At 48.2% G+C, this 19,867-nt stretch overlaps 2 protein-coding genes across 13 annotated transcripts in view; one reads left to right on the forward strand and one right to left on the reverse strand.

Moving 5' to 3' along the window:
- Positions 1-3,394: 3,394 nt before the first annotated feature.
- Positions 3,395-10,001, forward strand: ART1 (ADP-ribosyltransferase 1). 6 transcript variants are annotated; one of them, XM_077926863.1, is made up of 5 exons: positions 3,395-3,482; positions 5,268-5,431; positions 6,106-6,841; positions 8,218-8,256; positions 8,357-10,001. In XM_077926863.1, exons 2-5 carry the CDS (start codon positions 5,369-5,371, stop codon positions 8,455-8,457), a joined length of 939 nt encoding a protein of 312 aa, XP_077782989.1. In that variant the 5' UTR covers positions 3,395-3,482; positions 5,268-5,368; the 3' UTR covers positions 8,458-10,001. The 6 variants fall into 6 exon arrangements, with proteins under 6 accessions (XP_077782989.1, XP_028581589.2, XP_028581590.2 ...); XM_028725756.2 differs by having other exon boundaries at positions 3,402-3,552; XM_028725757.2 differs by having other exon boundaries at positions 3,403-3,506.
- A 7,385-nt stretch (positions 10,002-17,386) lies between these two features.
- The window catches only part of LOC114595489 (uncharacterized), a 48,126-nt gene continuing 45,645 nt past the window's right edge, over positions 17,387-19,867 (reverse strand). For all 7 annotated transcript variants that reach the window (XM_077928052.1, XM_077928055.1, XM_077928050.1 and 4 more), the window contains one exon: positions 17,387-19,823. In XM_077928052.1, the coding sequence (XP_077784178.1) occupies positions 18,481-19,823 (1,343 nt within the window). In that variant the 3' untranslated portion in view covers positions 17,387-18,480. The remainder of the gene's footprint in view (positions 19,824-19,867) is intronic.

Genomic DNA, 19,867 nt, shown 5'->3' on the forward strand with positions numbered 1-19,867 from the left:
GAGCTGGGTAGCACTGCCAGAGACCTCCTTTCTCACAGGAACAGGTCACAGTGCTGTGGACTCACAGCTTAGAGCTGAGAGCACCGGGTTCACTGTTTCAATAATATAGTTGTTGCGCAGCAGAGTTTTGCAGAGTCTTGCAGAGTATAAACCACTCGGAGAGCAGCTCTGTAGAATATATTCCTTTTATTCTGTAACTACAACTATGATACAAAACTATATACAGAGCTGAATATTCTAAGCATAAATCAATGCTACACTGAGAGTCTGCAGCTGCTCTTAGCAGCAACCTTATCTCTAGACACGATCTCTAACACTCTCTCTCTCTCCGATACACTGACTGACTGACTCTCTCTCTCACACACACAGATGTGGTGCTGGGCAGAATAAGTAGATAGCAGGACACGCCTCCTTCTCTCTGGAGAGTCAGCAGAGACCATCAGGAGATCATCAGGAGATTCTTGGGTATGGGAGGGGTGAAATCTCCTCATGCTACAGGGCACAGATGTTTTTATAGGACTGGGTCAAAATGGGGGGCTCCGCTTCCTGAATGCTGATCCCACCACTCCAGCAAGATTTCCCGGGTCACATAAACATGGGCGGCAGGATCACTGTTTCCTCTAAATGCCTCGCCTGATTAATCACCAGGCAGATGTAGCAAAAGCAATAATAAAACAAGCCCCGCAAAAGGGATAATAACTTTGGATTCATCCCCTGTTATGTACTGAGCTTGGATCCTAAGAAAATAGGCAGGTAGGATCCCAGAATGCAACAACTTGATTGGCGTGCAGGAGCAGCCCAATCAGGCTCCAGGAGGGAAGCAGAGCTAGCCAATCACACGGGACCCATTGCGTAAATAATGTATATAAAGCCAGAGGTTTTTTTTTGGGGGGGGGGATTCATTCACTGTTTACAAGCTGCAGCAAAGAGCATGAAATCACTACACGACTCGGGAGTATATTTCATCCCCACTTTCTCTTTGGTTTGATCCTGTCGTGTCTCAGTTGATTTCCCAGGCTCTGAGAGCTTTTCTCATTTCCTTGCGAATATTCGACCTTGCCTGCTGAATCGGATCTTATCAGATGCACAAAAGATGCAAAGAGAGATTTTGCTTAACTGAGCTTCAGTTCAGTGGGTAAGATAGGATTTTTGCAAGGCAACATCAAGAAAAGCCTTTGGACCTGGGGGAATTAATTGGGGAGCAAGACCATTCAAATAGGGGTGAAGAGAAAGTGTGGGTGAGCCCTTTGGGTGGCGAGCCAACTATTCCCAGAATTTGTTGACGCCAAGTTCCAGCGTGTCAAATTCCTGCCCAGCGGCTTCACACTGGAGTCTCCCTTCAAAATTTGTCCTGGGTCAGGGCAGCTTCATTGTCCTGGGACAGCCTGCTTCAACCTGGCGCCAAGCTGGCTGGGGCTGGTGGAAGTCGTAGTCCTAAATATCTGGAGGGTGCCGGCTTGGCCAAGGTTGTGTGTTATGGGGTACAAGATTCCCCCAGGAGGTGGTTCTTCGTTAAAACAATTTTTGTTAAATATTTTCTTGGTTTACAAAAATACGTGCATTGTCTCTTTTCTTCAGGCTGTGTTTCCTACAGATCAGCTGCATTTGTTGTGGGACATTAGCGTTAAGTCTGGGGAAGAAAAGAAGGGGTGGCAAGAGGGGGGTGTCGTCGTGGTGAAACCTATATTCTTTTAGCTGGTGTATGTGTGGGGTTTTGTGTCAGCATCACTTCCCAGGAGATTCTGAGGCTTACCTGGTGCCCTCTTTCTTGTGACAGTTCATCACATCACCTGCTTTTAATTTATTTATCTGAAAATTTGCAATCCGCTCTTTCATTAAAAAAAAAGAGGTGGCTAAGCAGACAAAATACAACAAAACATACGGTAATTTAAAACACTGGTAAATTCTGATTGGTTTAAAGAAAAAATCATATGGTGAAATGCTTGTACAGTTTTCAGAAGGCGCCTGAAGAAAGACAAGGATGCTTCTTGCTGAAGGTCTATTGGCAGGGAGTTCCACAGGACACAGCCTGCCATGTTAAAGGTTTGGTCCCTAGTGGAGGCCAAGTGAACCTCAGGGGCTGCATGGGGAACTACCAGAAGCCCCCCGTCAGAGGATCTCAGTGATCAAGGATCTGCTGAGCTCTCTAGTTTGCCTGTCAGCCTATAGCTCTTGTGTAATTAGGGGGTTGGCAGCCCAGGACCTCCAGACACACTGCCCAGGTTTGAGCCCCAGAGGGGTCATTTGGGTGCTTTTAATGCAGCAAAAAATGAGCAAGCTGATTGGCCTCCGGTATGAGTGCTGTGGGTTGCCTTCGTTGGTGGGAGAGATCATCCTGACTCACTGGTCAGTTACCCTTATGCCGGGCAGCTCCCAGTTAACCCACAACAGTGACCAGAGGAGGAATGACCTCTGGGGGGAGTGCAGAGAGGAGAAACCCCCTGCCGCATCTGCAGCAGCACAATCGGACACCTCCATCTGCCCCAGCTGCAACAAAACATCTCTCTCCCGTATCGGTTTCTACAGCCACAGCAGGTGCTGCAACTCTTCAGCAATTTGACTTCACCTGCAAGGCGCACTCCTCCATTGTCTCCCGAGACAGACGGATGCCAACCAACTGGTTGATCCAGGACTTTCTCTCAACATGTTGACCCAGAAGGAGCCCCTGCCCTGTAGTGGAAGTGGGTGGCGCTGTGGTCTAAACCACTGAGCCTCTTGAGCTTGATGATCGGAAGGTTGGTGGTTCGAATCCCCGTTGCTCTGTCCCTGCTCCTGCGAACCTAGCAGTTTGAAAGCACATCAAAGTGCAAGTAGATAAATAGGTACCACTCCGGCGGGAAATGGTGTTTCCGTGCGCTCTGGCTTCTGCCACAGTGTCCTGTTGCACCAGTAGCGGTTTAGTCCTGCTGGCCACATGACCCGGAAAGCTGTCTGTGGACAAACGCCGCCTCCCTCGGCCCATAGAGCGAGATGAGAGCCACAACCCCATAGTCACCTTTCACTGGACTTAACCATCCAGTGGTCCTTTATCTTTACCTTTTACCCTGGCCTGTATTCAAGAGGGATGCCTGACTATATTATTTACCCTTGGTATTCAGCTCTGTTTTACTCAGGGTGGACCCCAAAAAATTAATGAAGTTCAGGTCCATTCATTTGCTCTGAGTAAAACGCTGTCGATTCTGCCAGGGATCCTTGAGCTGAGATTCCAGCATTGCCAGGGGCTGGACTAGATGACCCTCAGTGCCCCCCTGCCCATCCCACAGTTCTATGAATACCACCCAATGCACTCAACGCGAGCAAAATTGTTGGAGGGCTCTTGAATATTAATAGCTCAAGGTTGAGCAGCGCTGGCGGGGATTTCCAGTGGGTTCTATAAAAAGCCCCTTTGCCACCTGTCACGTCCAGAGAACGGCGTCCCACAGCTGAGAGGAGCCACCCGGGTGCGAGAAGCGGCTGCAGAGCGGGAGCAGGGCCACAGATAAGTCTGACCGTTTTATTTTCTGATGGTGTGAGAGAGAGAAGTCAAGGGATTGCTGCTTCTTTGAACCCAGTGTAAGAACATTTTCTTGCTCTTTGAAGCCGAGCTTCCGGCCTTGCAGCGGGTTGGGCTAGATGCCCTTGGGGTTCCTTCCAAGTCTACAATTCTATGTTTCATCCCTGGCCTGAACTCCGTAAAACTGGGTGGATGACGCTGCAGGTTATTTCAGATGAGCTGTTTACTGAGCCTTCATCCTGATACGTCTGCCCAATGCTCACATGGAAGTCAGATTATATCCAGATTTATTGATTTCTTACAGAGCAATTGTTCTGATTTCTTGGCAAGGCAGTTATAATGACCATGAGCATTCACTCTGCATTCATCTTGGGTTGCTTGCAGAATGTCTACCTGCCTTCCGGCATGCTACTTGTTCATCTCAGTACATTTCCCCCATTGCTTTCCAAATTGCAAAAAAGAAGTGGGTTTGTTGTTTTTCTGGTACGCACTTGAATCCCTCCTGCAGAATACTGAGCCCCGAGGCACCTCAGTCGGGAGCTGCAATTCTCTGCTTCTGAATTGTTTCCCTGCACACTTCTATTTGCATATGCTGTGGGTTAAACCACAGAGCCTAGGGCTTGCCGATCTGAAGGTCAGCGGTTCGAATCCCTGCGATGGGGTGAGCTCCCGTTGCTCGGTCCCTGCTCCTCCCAACAGTTCGAAAGCACCTCAAAGTGCAAGTAGATAAATAGGTATCGCTCCAGCGGGAAGGTAAACGGCGTTTCCATGTGCTGCTCTGGTTCATCAGAAGCGGCTTAGTCATGCTGGCTACATGACCCGGAAGCTGTACGCCGGCTCCCTCGGCCAATAAAGCGAGATGAGTGGCGCAACCCCAGAGTCGGTCACAACTGGACCTAATGGTCAGGGGTCCCTTTACCTTTATTACAGAATAGAAATTCTAACCAATGACCCTGCTCTTTGGGGGCATCATGGGGGTAAAATCTCTGAAGCCTTTCCTACCTAACTGCTTATACTGGGAGCAGATTGAGCAGCCTAGAATCACAGAGTTGCAGAGTTGGAAGGGATATCAAGGGTCATCTAGTCCAGCCCCCTGCAAGGCAGGAATCGCAGCTCAAGGATCCCTGACAGGTGGCAATCCTTTAAAAAACACTTTTTTGGAGTCTGCTCTGAATATGAACATCACTTGGGATTCAACCATACTTCTGTACTTTCTTAGGAACGGATCTGAGAGGCTTCACTTTTGATCTGCCACTTTCCCTGGGAAAATCTGCTGTTTACCACGGAATCGGAACAAATGTCAAACTGCAGAAAACCCAGCTGACCTTTGTTATGATTCAGAAGGAAACAGTAGGTTTTCCTGGGGAAAGCAGCAAGGCAAAAGGAGAACCTCTCAGACCCAGGCCTAGGAAGTATGCTTTGAGCAGAAATGTGGATGAGATCTCAGAAAGTTATTCCTAGTGCTCAGTCGGAATCTCCTTTCTTTGCCATTTGAATCCAGTAGCTCAGCTCCTACCCTCTGGAGCAGCAGAAGCCAAGTTTGCTCCACGAAACAATCTGCCTGTTGCTTTCCCTCTCCTCCCTTGGCAATTGTGCTATATAAAGGACTGAAAATATTGCCTGCAATACCTCGACAGCCAAAGTTAACGAAACATACTTTTAGGCTCGTAATTTGGGGGGTCCCCCCCCCCGCCTTTGTGGTTTGGGAGGAAGACAAAGTTTGTTTTTGTTTTGATGCAAATCAAAAGCTTGAACCTTACCTTGAATTCACCAGATCTGTGAACCCTCAAGTGTCAAGACACGGCTGTGAGACATCCAGGCTGGAGAGAAAAACTTGGTTCTTTTGTTTTGTTTTCAAAGGAGAGGGCGGTGAAGATGGCCCCTTTCTCTGTGATCATGCTGCTTCACCTGGTGGGAATATTCCCAGGAGACCTTCAGGTATGAAAAGGGTGCAAGCAGTGGGAATTAAAAATCAAGATACACACACACTTCCACCCATCAGCCTCCTCAAGCCATCTCCTCGTGTATTCCTTACTGTGGTTATAAGTATTGCACCTATGGAAGCAATAGAATGAATACAAACCGACTCTTCTTGGAAATAAAATATGATCCAGACCAAAAATATGGCTTCAAAGCTTTACTCACAGAACTTTCTTCAAAGCAGACTTAAAACAATTGTGATACATCCAAATAGTTGCATAAAACCATGTGCTTTTCAAGCCCGGGTTCAGCTCCTTAGAAATGCAAAATTACTCCAAACGGAACTGGAATCAAAACTCTTTCACGCCACACAGACTTCATTCCAGCCTGAGGCTGTCCCCTCCTAGAAAGAATCATCACTAATACAACCTTTTGTTTTGGTGGTTTGAGAACAAAGACCACTCCCTCAAAATGGAGATTTGCAACTGAATATCTTACTCGTGTGGTCTAAAGTTAAACATCACGTGAGAGAGTAGCAGGGAGACATTCTCAGCTGATTATCAACCTGTTAGGTACCAGAGATATCTTACTTAGCTTCAGTGGAATTTTCCACGTTCCCTTTAGCAATACACATAAGAGCTATTTTCCATTTTGATGTACAATTAAACAATTAACGTTTCTTTCTGCTCCAGGTCCTCTGTTTCCCCATCCAAAGGAGAGACCTCTTCCCCATCAAAGTGTCCCCACTCGACATGGCCTTGACCTCTTTCGATGACCAGTACAAGGGGTGTGCGGAGCAGATGGAGGCTGAGCTGGCCGAGCTGAACCGCACGGAGTTCGCCCAAAACAGAGTCTACGCCGAGGCCTGGGAAGAGGCCTCCTCCCAGTGGGAGGGGAGGAAAACCCCTTTGCCCGCAGGGCTCAAGCCCGAGTACGTCATCGCCATCATGGCTTACACCATCCAAGGGCACCTCCACAGGGATTTCAACGCAGCCGTGAGGGAAGCCGGGCGCACGAGAGACTCTTACCTCAACAACTTCAACTTCAAGACCCTTCACTTCCTCCTGACCAGGGCCCTCCACGCCTTGGGGACCACCTCTCACCCCAGGTGCCAAAAGGTGTACCGCGGGGTGCGAAACGTCCGCTTCATCTCCGAGCGCCTCAAGGCAGTCCGCTTTGGTCACTTCACGTCCTCGTCGCTGAAGAACGAGAGCGCCCTGCAGTTCGGCACGGACACCTTCTTCACCATCGAGACCTGCTATGGGGTCAACATCAAGAACTTCTCCTTCTTCCCCGGCGAGGAAGAGGTCCTCATCCCCCCCTTTGAGAAGTTCAAGGTGGCCAACTTCACCAAAGCCAAGGAGACGACTTACATCCAGCTCCTCTCCCTCGAAGACTCCAGCGTCCACAATTGTGTCTTTGTGAAAGGTAACAGTCCTGTTGCTGGGGAGCAACAGAGTTAAAAAAATAATAACCCCCTATATAGCACCCATAGATGTGCAAGGTCGCCACATTCTCCTTTCTATGTAATCCAAACAGCACAGGTGGCTCAAGACAGCCAGCCAAGCTGCATCTGGAACAAAAGAAAAATGGAAACCTCCAGGTCATTCAGCAAGCCAATCAAAAGGGAGTGGGGATTTTGGATAGCAAATATCACAACCCTTGAGTGCTTGGATGTGTACAAACCTATTCAGATGATCCAGTCAAAATTTGGGAGAAGACCACAGCTGAACTCTACAACGTGACAACCCTGATGAAATCGCAGGGGGAGCATTTTGTCCTTAGCCAGCCAATGCCTTGGTAACCCCTCCCTTAAAGGTAAAGGGTAAAGGGACCCCTGACCATTAGGTCCAGTCGTGACCGAATCTGGGGTTGTGGCGCTCATCTCGCTTTACTGGCCGAGGGAACAGCTTCCGGGTCATGTGGCCAGCATGACTAAGCCGCTTCTGGCGAACCAGAGCAGCGCACGGAAAGGCCGTTTACCTTCCCACCAGAGCGGTACCTATTGATCTACTTGCACTTTGCCGTGCTTTTGAACTGCTAGGTGGGCAGGAGCAGGGACTGAGCAATGGGATCTCACCCCGTCGCAGGGATACGAACTGCCGACCTTCTGATCAGCAAGTCCTAGGCTCTGTGGTTTAACCCACAGTGCCACCCGCGTCCCTCCCTTAGAGAGGCACTAAACATGTTATTATCTGCAATGTAGAGATCCCCCTGGCTCTGCGGGGTGGGGAAGAGGGACATATTCTGTGTCCCAGTCTAAATTTCTTGAGCTGCTCAGTAATGACACTCATTAGGTTTTGTAATGTCAGTGTTTCCAGAAAGCAGGTAACTGTCCTTGTTTGAGGAACACTAGACCAGTGATTCCCAAATATTACCTAGCTGGGCTCTTAGAGGGAAGGAGGTGGCTGGGGTGTCTGCTGGAGGTGTAAATGAACTCTCAGACTTTGACAAGCTGGTACCCCTGGATCAAGCTTGTGCATTTTGTTGACTTAATCAAACTAAACCATGCTAAATGGATTTTGCAAAACTGTGCAATTAATTGTTGCTGTTTTGCATTTTATTGTGTTGCTATCCTCCTTGGTGGGTTGTGCGAACCTCTGTTCTGAATAATGAAGGTGGACTCTCCTTCCTTGGAGGTTGTTAAGCAGAGGTCGGATGCCCTCTGTCAGGGGATCTTTAGTCGAGATTCCTGCATTGCAAGGGGGCTGGACTAGATGACCCTGAGGAGTCCCTTTCAACTCTACAATGCTATGATTCTATGAATGACTTGCTTATAACTATCTTTGCTTTGCTCTTTGCAGAGAAAAAGTGCAAGCCCCCAAGGTGCCGGACCAGTTCAGGTGAGGGAGTAGCTGATAATTCTCTCCCCACACCCCACCCCAGACACTCATGCTATTAAAAGTATGCTAAAGTCCCCTCCTTTTTTTCTTACATTGACAGGTGCAAGTCAGAGCCATCTCTCTGCCAGTGTCCAAATGTCCTTCTTTCTCTGGGGTTCCCTCCTCCTTGCTGGCACCCTGGGACCTCCAGACCTCCTCTGATCTCCAGGATCGAACCTCTGCCTCTCCGCCGTCCTTCACATAGTCCGCTCCTGGGGAAGCAAAACAGGAGCAAATCGAGTGCGGCTGAGAGAGAACGTTAGTCTTTGCTTGAGTTAAGAGCCAAGAGGGGCAGTGGCTGCAAATAAGCCGCTTTCTAAACCCATTTAGAAAGCGGCCCCATTATCCCTTTGCTGTTGCAGTAGCAATTTACGTAAATGGCGTTAACAGACCCTCCAATCACCCCTATTTTCCAGGAACAGTCTTGGATTTACAGCAGACGTCCCGGTTTATGATTTGATCCCAGAATGTCCCACTTTCCTTTAGGAGGTCCCTATTCTCACTGGAGAAATGTTGGAGGGTATGGAGTCATGCGACCCCCGAGCCAAGTAAATAAGTAACTAGACAACTTCTGGAAGACATCTGAAGGCAGCCCTGTCTAGGGAAGATTTTTAATGCTTGATGTTTTATTGTGTTTTTTATATATGTTAGGAGCCGGGGTATAAATGTTATTATTATTATGGAACAGGGCACCCCTATTTTCATTGGAGAAATGTTGGAGGGTCTGCGTTAGGCTGCTAACAAGGGGAACCTGTGCTCTGCGCTGCGTTCATTGGACTCCAGCTCCCATTGGGCCATGCTTGGTGGGGCTGATGGGAGTTGGAGTCCAACAAGATCTGGAGCTCACCAGGTTAGCCAAGAAGAGCTGGACTAGAGGACCTCTGGAGGCCCCTTCGAACTCTACGATTCTATGATTTGAAGGGCCTGGCTGCTAGAGCAGAGCAAAGGAGGCCCACCTAGGCCACCTCCATTGGTCCCACAGAATGACCAAGCAGATGAATCTCCTGGGAAAGCCCCTGGCAATTCCCAGGAAAGCAATTCCCCACTTAACTCCTGTGTTTCATGACTCTACATTTGGACAAAACCAGCCTCCGGAGAATTGGCTAGTGGGGTGCCAAGCAAGACAGCCCCACGCAGGGTGTCTGATCTCAGCCAACCCAGTTGTAACCAGCAAGGCATCTATCTCAGGGTTCAGAAGGAGTCCTCCTTTCCCAGGAATAGCCATAGCTGGCCCAGCCCTGCAACCTCAGGTCAGAAGGTTATGGACTCTCCTTCTTCGGAGGCTTTTAAGCAGAAGTTGGATGGCCACCTGCCAGGGAGCCCCTCCCCTTTAATGCTTTTTATTGATTTCCAACACGACAAAAATTATACATTCCAAATAAAACACAAAAGAAACAACAATTTTCCAAATAAACCAATATATACCACTATATATACAAATCCTTAAAGAGACTTAAGTCTTTTTCCTGATTCACAAATTCTTAATTCCTCTACATGACTTCCAGCCTCCGCCCTGGGGGTTCATCCTCCCCCCTTTTTTTGTTATCACTGCTTCTGTATGCCTTAGCTCCATTTCTTTCTTTCGTTTTGTCTCATGTATTCTTAGTCTAACTTGCAGCTTGCAGAGCTTGGTCAAAACATGTTCAGGTTTTCACTTGTGGACAATGTTTAATTAAATATCCTGTATAAATTCCCCAGGAACTGTACTGCGAGGGAGCCTTTAGCCGTGATTCCTGCCTTTGGGGGGGATGGACTAGATGACCCTCAGATCCCCCTTCCCAACTCTACAATTCCAGGGAAAGGCACTTTAATCACAGCTGCCTCCCTAAAACAACCCCTAGCTCACCATGATCCCCCAAGGCATGGTCCCCTCTAGAACAGGGGGAGCCTCCAGTGGTGAACCTACATTTCTGGGGTCCTGAATCTTGAACTCTCATGGGGACCCCTTTGCCACCAGCAATGATGTCTGGGTAACCACTGTTATCTTCTTCTGAGGGCTTGTTCCATCGCAGGCCACTAGATCTTTACAGCATCTGTGCCAGAGACTCTCAAACTTTTGGATTGTTGAAATACACACAACAGAAAACCAATCCATTTGAGTCCTGCAACTTACCGTATTTTTCGCTCCATAAGACGCACTTTTTTCTTCCTAAAAAGTAAGGGGAAATGTCTGTGCGTCTTATGGAGCGAATGCGTGGTCCCTGGAGCCAAATTGCCCAGGAGCAAAAAGCAGATCATGCTTTTTATTTGAAAGAGGGAAGTGGGTGTTGAAACAAAGCCGTAGATCGTTTGCTGATCGGGGAGAGAGATAAGGGACGCTAGAGATAAAGGAGGTTGTCTGGGATGGGGGAGGTAAAGACAGCAAACTTGCAAGGGGGGGGCAGGAAGACTAAAGCAATAAGGAGAGAAATTAGAAGAAAAGGAGGAGCAAAAAACTGCTCCAGCTAAGGAAAAGACACTAAGGAAAACAAGAGGGAGTGTTGAAAGGAAACAGCTGATCGGTGGGATCGGAAGAGAGATAAAGGACACCAGCAGAGGCTGCCAGGGAGGCGGAAGGTAAAAGCCCATGGATCCTCAGGATTTTTACATTGGGTCACCCCAGATTCACCATCAGATCACATAGCATGTCCATGGCTACAGCCTGCAACAAAAAAACCACGCACCCACTGTTGTGTGGGGCTGCAATGGCACAAAAACGTGGTTACAAAGCATGGGTCCACATGGATCCTCAGGATTTTTGCATTGGGTCACCCCAAATTCACCATCAGATCACATATTCCTGGCCACAGCATGAACCACAAAAATCATACATCCACTGTTTCGTCCAGAATAATTTTTCCCTTGTTTTCCTGCTCTAAAAACTAGGTGCGTCTTATGGTCAGGTTCATCTTTTGGAGCGAAAAATATGGGGTCTACAAGACCCAACAATTGTAAGCAATGTGCCCTAAAGTCACTGCTGGGGTCCCTCCAGGGTTAGGAGCCCTGAAGCTGAACTTTCATTGGTTTCAGACGAGATCTGCTCCTGGGAGCTTCCACGCCAGCTGAGCTTCTCACCACGAACATCTCCTTCTTGAATGGATTAAGTTTTCTCCATCCTCATCCAGCTTGCATGTTGGGACACTGGAGGTCAGGGAATTTGTCTACTGGGCCCCAGTGTTTCCTCTGCCTCTGACACTCCAGGGTCCCCCCACCTCCCAACTCCTGCTTCTTGAATCCCTTTTCAAATGGAAGACACCAGGAATTGAACTTTGAACCTTCTGCCTACAGAGCGGATACTCTGCTTGCGAGATCTGCTCCTTTCAGTTTTCAGAGTGTGTCCCCCCCTTCACAGACGAGTGTTGTATACATTTTATGAAATAAAAATAAAAATTGAGCATCATTACGGTGGGGCTGGTTTCAGTGTACATGATACTCGTGGGCCCTTTCTAAAGGAATCGATGGTCGGTTTGTTGCAGAAGTTATTTAGCTTGCTCCTCTTCAGCTCTATAACATAAGAGGAATATTCCTAGGAAGCTGCCTTGGACAGAGCCAGTCCTGTGACCCATCGACCTCAGCAGCACCTGCACTGACTGGCAGCAGCTCTCCTGGCTTTTGGACGGGGGGGGGGGACTACATTCCCAGCCCCCCCTGGAGATGCCGCCCAGGATGGAAATTCTGAATGCAAAGCAGATGGTCCAATCCTGCGCTGTGGAGACCCCTAGCCTGCCTGGGAGGATGTGGGGCTGGCCTCCCTTTGGGAATGGGGCTGCAGGAAGAAGGGTGTGAAAGGAAGATGCAGCCCAGGGGCAGGCGGAACAGCAGGGGCCTCCGAGTTCTGAAGGTGGAGCATCACCTCTCGGGAGGGGCCAGGTAGGAGGGGGTTGCCACGGTGACAAGGACCCGCCCTCCTTTGTGACCTCTCTTGCTTCTCCCTTAAAAGCCACCGAATTGTGGGTTAGGAGTGAGGCGAATGGAGGAGAGAGGAGTTGGTGGCGGTTGGCGGAGATCAGGAAAGGAGTTCGGTTTATTGTAATTTTTCCAGTTTCTTATTTTGCTTCCCATTTCATTTCATACTTTTATTTCATTTATTATTTTAGTTTCTTATGTTAACACTTTTATCTTATTGTTCTTTATTTTAATATTTTTTGTTTTATTTTGTGCACATTTTGTATATATTTTGTATATATTTATTTTGTACATAGAGGGGTAGTTAGGGTTAGGCTTAGGCTTAGGGCTGCGGTTGGGGTCAGAGTTAGGCTTGGATGGGCATTTTAGACAGCTAGTTTAGAGAGGAAGATGGGATTTCTTCCTGGACAAAATGGACAGGCTGTAAGTGTTGGGATACTGCCAGGGAGACGAAGGAATCAGGCAGGCCTCCACATTGTCTCCGGACGATCTCCCGGTCTTCCGTTGAACAGCATCAGTCAATTAGCGACACGAGCTTCAGAGACATCCCAAGACTCGTGCACACCCTTTTCAGCAGTCTCCACAACGGAAGATTCAGACAGGAGAGCATATTTACAGCTTTATTTAACGTAGATCAGAACAAAGGAAAAACATGACTGCTTGCATCCGTGTCCAGGAAAAGAGCCGGAACAAAAGCTATATACAAAACGGAAACTCCCAGTGAGCAGGAAGTAAACAGGCATGTGACACACAACAATCATGCCTGACCATTTAAGGTGGAAGGGAACTATATCCTAAGAGTAAGTATGATTCTTTCCCTTTCTCTTGGTCTCCTGGGGGGGGGTGAGTCCTGGGGTCTCCTGCACAGCCTTGGCTCTCTGGAAATTGACCTGGCCAGTCTTCTCCAGAGAGCTCAGCTCCTCCACACTCTTTCCCTGCCTTCCCCATTTCTCTCCCCTCTCATCATCCGCTTTTATTAGGACATTCCTAGCCCACTTTCCTCCCAGGAGCTCAAAGTGGCCTTCATGGTTCTCCTTGCCACCAATTTTTATCTTCCCAGCAGCCCTGCAAAGTAGGCTAGGCTGGCCCAAGGTCCACCAGGGAGCTCCATGGCTGAGTGGGGATTCGAACCGTGCTCTCCCTGGTCCTCCTAGTCCAGCCCTCCAACCACTACACCTCTCCCTGGCTCCATCTTGCATCTCTCCAGCTGCCCAATGCCATCGGCCTTGTCCCCCTTCATGGGGGTCTCTCTGGTTCCGAGGAAGACTCCACCACCTTCCTATCTCAGCCCCCCGCACAGATACAAACACACCCCACCCATTGGGGCTCCTGAGTCGCTCTCTCCCCCCTGCTCCTCTCTTCTAGGTTCAAGTGGTTCAGGGCCCTGTTCAGCTGCCAGCAGAGGAACAGGGTGGCCCCGCTGCAAGTCCCGGAGGAGCCCGTGGTGATAGGTGAGCAAGTGTGGACACCGAAGGGCTAGGGGGCAACTCAGGGTGCAGTTCTCTGGCTGCCCCCCTCCCGAAAGAGCTAGCTTTCCTCCTCTGCTCTCTTCCAGGACATCTTGGGGCACTTGGAGCGCTTCAGGGATCAATCCCTGAGCCTGGCCCTGGCCTTGGAGGCCCTCCTCCAGCTGAGGTGAGGGGTTTGTTGGGGATGGATGGGGTTGTGGGGGTGGGGGACAGAACTCCAGGGGGAGCTCTGGGTGAGGAAGAGCAGGCAGGAGGGAGAAGGGGGCAAGGGAGACTCAGAGGAGGCAGCATCTAACCCTCTCCCCTTCATCTCTGCAGCATCATGAGGCCAAAGTTCAGTGGTGATATGCCCAGTGCTATCCTGCACAAGATGTTTGAGGCAGTGCTGAAAGGGGCTGAGAAGGTGGAGGACAGAGAAGTATGTCCTCTGTCTTGACTTCCCTTTGCTCAGCTCTTTCTTCTTCTCACACCCTTGCAAGATTTAACCCAGCACTCAACCTCTCTTCTCTCTTTTCCCGCAGGAACTGAAGCGGCACTTCCAGAGCCTGCTGGGGGGGGGGGGGGTCCTCCACTTCAGAGATGGGCCTCACAATTCTCCACACAACTTTCCAGGCCAACTAGAGGGAAAGAATGAGAAGACAGGGAGGTCTGTCCTTAGTCCTCTTTACTTTTCCTGTGAGGCAGCAGCACTGAGGGGCCTTTGGACCATCCAGCTGCCCAAGAATCGCACTGCAGAGTCCATTCTGGTTGTGTGAGGGACCCCAGGAGGGAGCTGTCGGGGGATGGCAGAGGTGCCCTTCTGATGCCCCCGGAAGGACCTGACTTTCCTCCTCTGCTCTCTTCCAGGACATCCTGGGGTCCCTGGGGCGTTTTTACGAGAGCCCCATAATCCAAACTTCTCCTCCGACCTCTGCAGTGCAATAGTCCGCAGGAGGTTTGAGGCACTCCTGAAGGAAGAACAGGAGGCGAACAGGAAGGTTTGTCATTGGTCTTGACTTCTCTTGACATGGCTCTTTCTTCTTCCTCTTCACACACTTCCACAACTGCACTCAGGACTCGAAATCTCTTCTCTCTTTTCCTTCCTTGCCCTTCGGGGACCTGCTGGCTTGAACATGGAAGTGAAGTGGCACTTCCATCATCTGCTCTGACAGAGACCCCCAATGCTCCGCACCTCCTTCTCCTGCTTAACATAAGTGTCCTGATGGCATCAGAGATGGTAAAGGGATGCCAGGGACTCTGTGGTGGAGGCAGCGGAGGGCCACTTTGGCCCAGGCTGGCCCCTGACTTTGAGATGCTCTTTCTACCCACAGGACCTCTGATGTTACGCCCTTCGGGAAAGTGGGGAGGAACAGAAACTAGTGGCCAACAGCATCCCTTCTCTGCTGGCCTTTGCCCGAAGTTCCCCCATCTCAGAGCAAGTAGATTCAGTCCTTTGAACACTTCCATCTCCCCAAGAGGCTCCCAAGGCTACTCATCCTCTGCAGTTGAGAACAGACCTAACTGAAAAGAACGGCTTCCTCTTCTGGTGACACCATAGAATTCTAGAAGACATTCACCCTTTCCATAGCATTATGTATGCACGATTCCCACAGACAAGTTTCTTGGCAAGACACGGGCCTTCCCTGGCCATAGAGTGTCCTCCTCAGCATTCCCAACGAAGGAGCTGGGTTGCAAGAGCTGCAGCTAATGGGGGAGGCCTGTCCTCCCCCCTCCCATCTCACCTGGCTGCTAGATAGGAAAGCAAGACCCAGAGAGAGTTGTGGGAAACCCCGAAACCAGCTTGCTCTGTGCCGGAGCCAAAGCTGCGACTAATAGAGAAGCAAGATCTGTTTGTGTGTTGATGCTGTGAGCCCCTCCGTCCTACACTCCAGTTGTGTATGTGAGTAAATAAAGCTAGATGTCATAAAGACGCCACAGTCTCCGCTGACTTTCGTTCCAAGGAAACCGAAGATGGGGAAGCGCCTGGGACCCCTGGAATCTCACCGCTCAGAGACTGGGGTAGTTTGCAAATACAAACACAATAATTTGTGCCCGTGTTCCTAATAGATAACTAAGTGTGAAGAGCATGTCATGTGCTTTAGCAACAGCCCTCCTGTAAATAAGGAAATGCAACCCCCATTGCTGGTCGACTCAAAAAAGCAACAAGGGAATCTGCTCTGGTGTCCCATGAGGTCTGCGGGGCCCTTAAATAAGAGGAACCACTTTTAATAACTGAATTAAAGAAATTTTAACATAATAAAACATTCAAATTACATTTTACAATTTTAATTAACACCCCCCCTGCCATGTGACTTCCCCCAACTTCCCTTCCTGGTTTATAACACCTCTGTTTCTTTTGCTTATAAATTTGTATTCCTTATATATTAAAATGAAGATTATACCATTTGTCTCTTCTTCTCATTTTTCTGTATTTTCTGTTTGTATTTGTCCACTGTAAGTGTATTACTCAAATCCTGCCAGTGAGTTCATTTCTATGCATTGTTTCTGTATATACATCTTAAAAGGTTCCCAATCTTTTAAAAAGTCATTATTGTCCTTATCTTTAAGTCTCTCAGTTAGCATCACCATTTCAGCGTATTCCATCAAGGGAGGGGCTTTGGGGAAGGGGTTGTCCGTCTGCCGGAGAGGAGGACCCTACTGGCCTAGGTTCACGTATCCTGTTTGAAAGGGGAATCATTGTTGGGACTTCTTGTGAAATTCTGGGTCAGGAATGTGGTTCCTACAATGGAGGCATGTGCAACACTACTACACTGTGGAACTGTAGTAGGCTCCAATTTGGACTTTATGAACATATGTGGAACAGAAACTAGCAGACACTTGGTCTTTATGAATGAACTGATTTATTGGGACTTCCGTCTATATTATTGCACTTTATGTGTTGTTTATGTGCAAGATAAACATTTGATATTGTGATAAGAATATATAGAAGAGTATTGTTTATGTGAATCCACAGCCAGTTACGTCTTGTGTTTGTCGAATGTATTTCATGTAACACAAGGTTTGATGCTGTTTTGCAAATTCCTAGAATGGAGGCATGTGCAACAGGTCAATTGCGATCTACTGGTCGATCCACAACTCTGGTCACTGCTCCCTGAGAAAAGCTCAACAACTCTGGGCAAAGACAATGGGTAGATGACTGGCAGGTTTTTTATTACTGGGAGTAGATCTCAGCATCTTGGAAGTTGGACGTCCCTTCTATAATGCATACGTAAAGGTAAAGGGACCCCTGACCATTAGGTCCAGTCGTGGACGAATCTGGGGTTGCGGCATTCATCTCGCTTTATTGGCCGAGGGACCCGGCATACAGCTTCCGGGTCATGTGGCCAGCATGACTAAGCCGCTTCTGGCGAACCAGAGCAGCGCACAGAAACGGAAGGCGAAGGGGTAGATTTAAGAGACTAAATTCCCAAGGGCATAAAACCTCTTCAGTCAGTTTAAAATCCACTTTCCCAGTTTGATGTCCTAAGACATATACCTCATTCAGCCCACATTTTACCAGCTTCCTCACATAAATCTCACAGAGGACTCTGGCAAAAGCCTTACTGAAATTGAGGTGCACTATTTCCACAGCAGTTCCCTGATCCACAAAGTTTGTAACTCCATCCAAAAGAAGAAAAGGAGAGATTTCTCTGGCTTGACTTGTTTGTGAGAAAGCCATGCTTTCATCCTGTATGTTGTAAAATCTTCAGATGAAGGGCAAATAAATTTAAAAAAGAATAAATGAGGATATTGACATGTGCAAAGCAAGGCGATTTATGTCTTTATTTAATTTGGAAACCACCCAAACCAGTGGTGCCAACTTGAATAAAATATTGGTGGAGGGCCAGGTAAGGCCCGCCTTGCACAATCAATCACATGATGCATGCACACCATTTGAATGGCAATGCCTATAATGGCAGCAACTTTTTTAAAAAGTAATATTTTGAGCCCGTAGTTCAGTTTCCCAGCAGCTCCCCTTGCCCCAGAGAACACTTCTAGCATTCCATCTCCTCTACCTGTGGCATTGTTCAGCAGTGGGGAAAGTGACCTCTTCACACCGGATCTCCATTTGGTATGGCCCTTTCCAGGTTTTTTCCTGCCTCTTGTGTTTGTCTTTCATTTGTTCTCCTTTGTGTATTGCCAGTAGAAGCCACAATTCTGTGGGTACTCTAGGTGGTGCAGAAAGCGCCTAGAAGCTCCCAAGAGGTTGAAGTGCCGATCAAACTTCAGTTTTGGGCTCTATTAATTCCAATTAGGAGTACTGGGGGTGGTTCAGATTCTGGGACAGTGCTTTTGGCCAGCAGAGGGTGTCACAGGGCCAGCCTACTTTCCCTTTAAAGCAAACTTGGGTCTCCAGCTGGTTTTGGACTACAACTCCCATCATCCCTAGCTAGCAGGACCAATATGGAGGGATGATGGGAGCTGTAGTCCGGGAGCTGCTGGGGACCCAAGTTTGGGAACGCCTCCTTCAAAGCAACTTTTACATTTTGCCCGCAAAGATGGGACCTGCCCATGTTTTTATCTTCTTGTATTTTGTTTTCCTCATGACCTTTGTGTGTTTATTTTTTTAAGAGGCCAAATTGAAAGAGAAATTGTATGGCAAGTTGCAGAAGAATAAAAGGTTGTGTTTGAAAAAAACACACCAAAAACTGGGAGGTGGCATCCTTAAATATTTTATTGGGGGTGGGGCAAAGACCCCTAGGCCTTTAAGAGTTGGCGCCTATTCCCTACACCCAGGTCTCAGGATGGTTATAAAATAAAAAAACAACAACCCGAAACACCACATATTAAAAGGGAATTAGATGTCAATCAGCCAAAAGCCTGGTTAAAAAGGTGCGGATTTGCCTGGCTCCTAAAGCTGTATAATGGTTTTTCCGACCATTGTATGGATTCTTTGATGGGAAGTAAGATTGGCAATCTGACTGAAGCTCTTTCCACATTCCACACACTGATAGGGTTTCTCCCCTGTATGAATTCTTTGATGGGAAGTGAGATTTTGGCTCTGACTGAAGCACTTTCCACATTCTACGCACTGATAGGGTTTCTCCCCTGTATGAATTCTGTGATGGGAAGTGAGAGAGGAGCTACATGTGAAGCTCTTTCCACATTCCTCACACTGATAGGGTTTCTCCCCTGTATGAATTCTTTGATGGGAAGTGAGAGAGGAGCTACATGTGAAGCTCTTTCCACATTCCACGCACTGATAGGGTTTTTCCCCTGTATGAATTCTTTGATGGGAAGTAAGGGAGGAACTCTTCCTGAAGCTCTTTCCACATTCCAGACACTGATAGGGTTTCTCCCCTGTATGAATTGTTTGATGGAAAGTGAGACTGTGGCTGTGAGTGAAGCTCTTTCCACATTCCACACACTGATAGGGTTTCTCCCCTGTATGAATTCTTTGATGGGAAGTAAGAGAGGAGCTCTTCCTGAAGCTCTTTCCACATTCCACGCACTGATAGGGTTTCTCCCCTGTATGAATTGTTTGATGGGAAGTGAGACTGTGGTTGTGAGTGAAGCTCTTTCCACATTCCACGCACTGATAGGGTTTCTCCCCTGTATGAATTCTTTGATGGGAAGTGAGAGAGGAACTTTCAGTGAAGCTCTTTCCACATTTGACACACTGATAGGGTTTCTCCCCTGTATGAATTCTCTGATGCTTAGTGAGATTGGAACTCTTCCTGAAGTTCTTTCCACATTCCACGCACTGATATGGTTTCTCCCCTGTATGAATTCTTTGATGGAAAGTGAGAGAGGAGCTCTGACTGAAGCTCTTTCCACATTCCACACACTGATAGGGTTTCTCCCCTGTATGAATTCTTTTATGGGAAATGAGAGAGGAACTATCTGTGAAGCTCTTTCCACATTCCACACACTGATAGGGTTTTTCCCCTGTATGAATTCTTTGATGGGAAGTGAGATTGGAGCTCCGACTGAAGCGCTTTCCACATTCCACACACTGATAGGGTTTCTCCCCTGTATGAATTCTTTGATGGGAAGTGAGATCGGAGCTCTTCCTGAAGCTTTTTCCACATTCCATGCACTGATAAAGTTTCTTTCCAATGAGATTTTGTTGATGGCAAGCGGAATGGGAGCTCTGACTGCAGCTTTCTTCACACTCCAAATTTTTACGTGGCTTCTCCTCCCTGGGGATTTTATCGTGGTCACCTTTGTTCTCAATTTCCAATTCATCAGAATCTGCAATGGAGACAAAAAGGGATTAGAGCCTCTGGAACAAATGG

The sequence above is a fragment of the Podarcis muralis genome, chromosome 4 (assembly GCF_964188315.1).
Source record: "Podarcis muralis chromosome 4, rPodMur119.hap1.1, whole genome shotgun sequence".
Classification (NCBI taxonomy): domain Eukaryota; kingdom Metazoa; phylum Chordata; class Lepidosauria; order Squamata; family Lacertidae; genus Podarcis; species Podarcis muralis.